Source organism: Semicossyphus pulcher, unplaced genomic scaffold (assembly GCF_022749685.1).
Source record: "Semicossyphus pulcher isolate SPU_LCO1_2020_fin unplaced genomic scaffold, fSemPul1.0.p SCAF_23, whole genome shotgun sequence".
NCBI lineage: Eukaryota > Metazoa > Chordata > Actinopteri > Labriformes > Labridae > Semicossyphus > Semicossyphus pulcher.
This window is the reverse complement of record NW_027211697.1, coordinates 15,424,976-15,431,819: the sequence shown is the minus strand read 5'-3', so window position 1 is coordinate 15,431,819 and position 6,844 is coordinate 15,424,976. Positions and strand designations below refer to the sequence as shown.

Below are 6,844 nucleotides of genomic sequence, written 5' to 3'. Positions count from 1 at the left end.
GGTTATTCTTTGACTGATAACAACTATGCAACAGGTTGGATCAGACAGCATGAAGGGAAAGGACTGGAGTGGATTTGTAATCGATGGGGAGGAGGAGACTTTTACCAGAATAATGCTCTGAAGAACAAGTTCAGCTACCACACACACACTTCAACGAGCTCGGTTACATTAACTGGACAGAATGTGCAGCCTGAAGACACAGCTGTGTATTACTGTGTGCGAGTCAGCTCCACTGTGATACAAACCACCAACACACCTGCACAAAAACTCAGCAACTCGGCTACCTCACTAAATGTTTATCAGAATCAGAATCAGGTTTATTGCCAAGTAGGTTCACACATACAAGGAATTTCTTTTGGTGGTTTTGGTGCAGAACCATTAACACAGAACTAGAATAAAATAAGTAAAAGACTTAAATATAATAAGATAAAAAACAGGCAATAATAATACAAATATAAAAAGCAATACGTATAATACAAAATATGTACAACAGGTGTGAATTAAAAATTAAAAACTGTACATATGTGCAGGATATGGGGCCTTGTTGACGAGGCTGGCAGCAGAGGAGAAGAAACTGTACCTGTGTCGGGAGGTTTTGGTCCTGATGGAGCGCAGCCTCTTGCCAGAGGGGAGGGTCTCAAAGAGACTGTGTCCGGGGTGAGTAGGGGTCGGCCACAATCTTACCTGCACACCTCAGGGTCCTGGAGGTGTACAGGTCCTCGAGAGATGGCAGATTGCAGCCAATCACCCTCTCTGCAGAGTGGATGGTACGCTGCAGCCTGCCCTTGTCCCTGGCAGTAGCAGCAGCGTACCAGACGGTGATGGAGCAGGTGAGGATGCAATTCTACACCACCATCGTTGTCTTTGGCAGGTTGAACTTCTTCAGCTGCCGCAGGAAGTACATCCTCTGCTGTCCCTTTTTGGATGAGGGAGCCGATGTTCAGCTCCCACTTGAGGTCCTGGCTGATGATGGTCCACAGTGGAACAGTAGAGTCACTGATGCTGATGGGGGGCGGGTGTGGCTGCTTTCTTTCTAAAGTCCACAACCATCTCCACTGTCTTCAGAGCATTACACTCCAGGTTGTTATCACCACACCAGGTCACCAGATGGTCAATCTCCCACCTGTAGGCAGACTCATCACCAACCGGAGATGAGTCCAATGAGGGTGGTGTCGTCCGCTTACTTCAGGAGCTTGATGGACTGATGACTGGAGGTGCAGCTGTTGGAGTACAGGGAGAACAGCAGAGGGGAAAGAACGCAGCCTTGAGGGGAGCCGGTGCTGATGGTCCTGGAGTCAGAGACGTGTTTCCCCAGCTTCACATGCTGCCTCCTGCCAGACAGGAAGTGATCCAACTGCAGGTGGAGTCGGGCACGTTCAACTGGGAGAGCTTGTCCTGAAGCAGAGCCGGGATGATCGTGTTGAAGGCAGATCTGAAATCCACAAACAGGATCCTGGCATAGGTTCCTGCCGAGTCCAGATGCTGGAGGATGAAGTGGAGGGCCATGTTGACTGCATTGTCTACAGACCTGTTGGCTCTGTAGGCGAACTGCAGGGTCTGTGATGTCCTTGAGGTATGAGAGCACCAGGCGCTCAAAAGACTTCATTACCACAGAGGTCAGGGCGACGAGTCTGTAGTCATTAAGTCCTGTGGTCCTTGAAGAGGGGGGGTTTCGGCTTGTAGCAGGTGAGCTGTCTGAGACCCTTCCAGTCTGAGCCAGCATCTCCGCCTGAAAACTGCTGTAGTTTATCAGAGTACAGACACTTAGCAAAATGCTCTCTGATTAGTAGATAAGATAAATGTTTATGTAACTCACAGAATCAGAGAGTTCAATATTTCAAAGTATCAAAGCAGATCTAGTTTCACCTTTACTGCAGCCGACATCAGTACAGAAGAATCAGAGAGAAGCTTCATCTTGTGATACCTAGAAACAGTTTGTTTCTGTTTTTATGGGATGGGGCAGAAATTACCATCTGATAATGTAACTACATAAACATTATAGCTCCCCGTCTCACACTTTTGTAAATCGTCAAGATAAAAACAGGCTCTAAACTGCTGAACCATGAGTTAAAGATCGTCAGTGAGGAGAGAAAGGTGTATTCTCCTTCTCAGCTGGTTCAGTTACTGTATGAATATATAAGTATTTAAGTCGCGGCTCTGTGCTGCAGCGGTTTTTATTCCCTGAGATCAGAAATCGACCAGTTTTTGAAAGAGAAGGACCGACCTCTTCATGAACCGAGTGACCCTCTCTGGTTGGCAGACCTGGCGTTTTAAGTTCATCCGACTGGTCATCTTGACACACTGAACAAGAGCCCACAAGGCAAAGACCAGTTTGTTCCACAGCTTTACACACAAATCATCACTGCTCCCACTGAGTGCAACGCTCTTCACATCTTCCCTGCTGTTTTGAAAATGAGCTGCCAGAAAAGAACGAAGGACACAAGCTACAATTTTAGGCCATTTTATTAAAGTCATGGACCACCGAACCCGCCCTCTTTTCTGTCACCTTCCTGAGACATTCATATTCCAACCCTTTGTGCTCAGGAACAAATGAAAACCATTCATGGAAAGCTGTGATGGAGGCTGTTTGTTTCTTTAAGCATATTCAATTACCAAGCATATCTTACCTTCATTGGATTGGTTTCACTAACTTTAATACACTAGAGTTGAGGTATGTTAAAGTCTGCAACTCTGGACCTGAAAGTTCCTGCTGTCTGCGCCTCTCCAATCTGTCCTCCTGTTTAGCTCTTGGCTCTGCTACAACCTCTTCCCCAAGGAATGGCATTAGCTGCATTGTGTCTATCTAATTGTCTAGTGTGCTTGGTAGTGAGGCTGTTGCTGACACTTCCTCAGGTGCAATGTGAGGGTCTGCCTGCTGTGCTCCTGAACACACTGCTGGCAGTCGTACAGAGACTGGAGCAACTGCAACCTGCTTTGCCTTGAAACGAGTTACTGCACCACAGAATATTTCCCATACTGTAGTGAATGAGATCATACAAGACTGGCAAATCTGAACCTAGCAGGATGGGACAGGTGAAGACCATCACTATATTCATGTTACATAGCGTATATATCTGTCAGCAGCTGATTTCACTTGATGTTTTTATCCTCTCTCCAGGTGTTGATGCTCAGACTCTGACAGAATCTGAACCAGTGGTTAAACGTCCTGGAGAATCCCACAGTCTGACCTGTTACGCCTATGGATTCACACTCAGTGGCTACCATGGGTTGGATCAGACAGGCTCCTGGAAAAGGACTGGAGTGGATCGCCTGGATTAGCACTGGTAGTAGCGGCAAATCCTACTCTCAGTCAGTTGAAGGCCGGTTCACCATCTCCAGAGACAACAGCATACAGCAGCTGTATCTGCAGATGAACCGTCTGAAGACTGAAGACACTGCTGTGTATTACTGTGCCAGAGAGCCACAGTGAGAGACGATAACAGGAGAGTCGTACAAAAACTACTTCCTCTATTTACCACCTCTGAACATATTCAGTCGTCTCAGCACTGATACTGACTGTGATTAACTATAAATGATAAAAATTCTGAGTTGTGATTTAATGTCTTTTTTATCTAATTTGACTGAAATTGGTTATTTTTAAAAGAGACATAAATGTAATTGAAGATTAAGAAAATAAATGTGTGTGATGTAAAAAGATTATTTCTTGTTTTATACAATGCTGCTGAATAAATTATTTGTATGAGTGTAACTGTGTCTACATGTCATCAGTACATAGCGTATATATCTGTCAGCAGCTGATTTCACTTGATGTTTTTATCCTCTCTCCAGGTGTTGATGGTCAGACTCTGACACAATCTGAACCAGTGGTTAAACGTCCTGGAGAATCCCACAGACTGACCTGTACAGGCTCTGGATTCACATTCAGCAGCTACAGCATGCATTGGATCAGACAGGCTCCTGGAAAAGGACTGGAGTGGATCGCTTTTGTACACACTGGTGGTAGCCTCAAACACTACTCTCAGTCAGTTGAAGGCCGGTTCACCATCTCCAGAGATGACAGCAGACAGCAGCTGTATCTGCAGATGAACTGTCTGAAGACTGAAGACACTGCTGTGTATTACTGTGCCAGAGAGCCACAGTGAGAGACAATAACAGGAGAGTCATAGACATTTGAACACAGAGAAGATTAAAAACAACAGACAAGTGATACAAGCGACTCCTGTTCAAATAAAATGTCAGTAAATATTTGATTGCAGATTAAATACTGAGATTGTTCAACACGTAGTGAAAATTGAAGTGTTTTATATTCAGGAATAAAAGAAGGAGATTTATTTTATGTTCCAGAGAATGAGGAAACTAAATGATCATTTTCTACATGAAGTTTTCTTGCTTTGCCCGACCACACTGCAGTTAGAACAGAGGAAACATGATGATCACATATGACTAAATATGTCGAGACCACACAAAGAAAATCTCCCACCTGCCCCCAAAACACTCCTTTTCTCCCTGTGAGGAGGAGTCAATGCAAACTGTGATGTCTTCCTCCTCTACTTATGTGACTGCAGAGAGGAGGACAGAGAACAGTGGACACACAGTTTAACATGATGGACTACAGGACAGGACTGCTGCTGTTAACTGTCTGCTGGGCAGGTGAAGATCATCACTATATTCATGTTACATAGCGTATATATCTGTCAGCAGCTGATTTCACTTGATGTTTTTATCCTCTCTCCAGGTGTTGATGGTCAGACTCTGACAGAATCTGAACCAGTGGTTAAACGTCCTGGAGAATCCCACAGACTGATCTGTACAGCCTCTGGATTCACATTCGGCAGCTACTATATGGCCTGGTTCAGACAGGCTCCTGGAAAAGGACTGGAGTGGATCGCAGCTATAAGCACTGATAGTAGCGGCAGCAAATCCTACTCTCAGTCAGTTCAAGGCCGGTTCACCATCTCCAAAGACAATAGCAGACAGCAACTGTATCTGCAGATGAACAGTCTGAAGACTGAAGACACTGCTGTGTATTACTGTGCCGGAGACACACAATAACACAAACCATCAGCAGAGCTGAACAAAAACCCCTCAGTGCCTGAACACTTGTAACATGAAGCCACCAGAGGAGGAGCCCTCAGACCACTAATGATTATAACAACAGTCTCAGTGGGACAAACAGGCTTTAAACAACCCTGATCGCTGTACGAGAAGCACTGAAGCATGTCGGGCTTTAAAAACATTTCCCCTTCAACAATGAAGAATTAACACTGACGCACATTTGATCAATGAAAGTGTGTTTGTCAGCATGTTGGGACAGTTCATCATGACTCACAGCAACAGCTGCATTTATGTAAATACATCATCAATACGACTGAACAGAGAACTGTACTTTAAAAAGCTCTATCACATTATATTCTGTTTTTCTACATAAACCTACAAATACATCTCCACATAAACTTTTACAAGTTTAAACACATTTTCACTGTATGACTCAAATCAGAGCGGCCCTACAAGTTTGATATATTAACCATCTAGATGGTGACATTTCATAAAGAAATAACAAATAAAAAATGACATTTGTTTATGTTCATTTGAGTATTTTATGTACAATGTGACAATTTCTGTTTGTCCTATTAATTGTCTTTTTCGGTGAGCTGAAGACATTATTCATTGCTAAATATTTATTGTTGCATTAATGTTTATATTTTTTGGCATTTAAAATCAGTCTCAGTACGAGAGTGAAAATAATAATTCAGTTCTCTTTATAGAAACACTAGATGGCAGTCAGTGTCCAGTCTCTCTCTTCTCTGTTACTGTAATGAGATCTGCTCATCTCATTGTTCTTAAATAACCGACACACAAACCCTGGACTGAAACAGACTTTCATCCTCCTCTGTGAACCCGCTCCACCACAACACAAACACAACATTGAAGTTGCTGGCTCAACAGTTAATGCAGGTTCACGTGTGGACATCGTTGTTGATCACCATCTCAACTTTTCTCACTCTCTCAAAAATGCAAACGTGAAAAATAAAACAGTTAAAAAAGTAAAAACAGTGGATGACATGTGTCGTCTGTAACTCTCTCTCTCTCTCTGAGGTCATTTCTCCTGTTTGATGAATGTTTTCAGTATTTATCAACAAGTATTTCCAAAATCTGCGAGAAATTCAAATTGATAAATTGATGCACAAGCTCCGCCCATTCTGCCGACACAATATAAATCCCTCATAGTGGAGGAGAAGAGCTCACATCAGTCCAGCTTCATCATCAGCCATGTTCTCTGTAGCTCTGCTGCTGCTGCTGACAGCTGGATCCTGTGAGCAGCTTTAAACTAATAAACACATTAGAAACAGGGAATAATCAGATGAATGATGGAGATCATGTTGGTTTGTGTTTCCACAGGTGTGAACAGTATCGACCTCATCCAGCCAGACTCAATGGTTGTGCAGCCTGGACAGTCTTTGACCATCACCTGTCAGGTCTCTGGTTATTCTTTGACTGATGACAGTTATGCAACAGGTTGGATCAGACAGCGTGAAGGGAAAGGACTGGAGTGGATTTGTAATCGATGGGGAGGAGGAGACTTTCGCCAGAATAATGCTCTGAAGAACAAGTTCAGCTACCACACACACACTTCAACGAGCTCGGTTACACTAATTGGACAGAATGTGCAGCCTGAAGACACAGCTGTGTATTACTGTGTGCGAGTCAGCTCCACTGTGATACAAACCACCAACACACCTGCACAAAAACTCAGCAACTCGGCTACCTCACTAAATGTTTATCAGAATCAGAATCAGGTTTATTGCCAAGTAGGTTCACACATACAAGGAATTTCTTTTGGTGGTTTTGGTGCAGAGCCATTAACACAGAACTAGAATAAAAT

The 6,844-nt window shown here is 43.7% G+C and overlaps 1 gene segment (V, D, J or C); it reads left to right on the top strand.

Annotated features, from left to right (window-relative positions):
* Window positions 1–3,223: 3,223 nt before the first annotated feature.
* LOC138602595 (Ig heavy chain V region 914-like) lies at window positions 3,224–5,013 on the top strand. The segment is given in 2 exon segments: window positions 3,224–3,360; window positions 4,761–5,013. Coding segments are annotated over 2 exon segments (390 nt in total).
* Window positions 5,014–6,844: the final 1,831 nt, after the last annotated feature.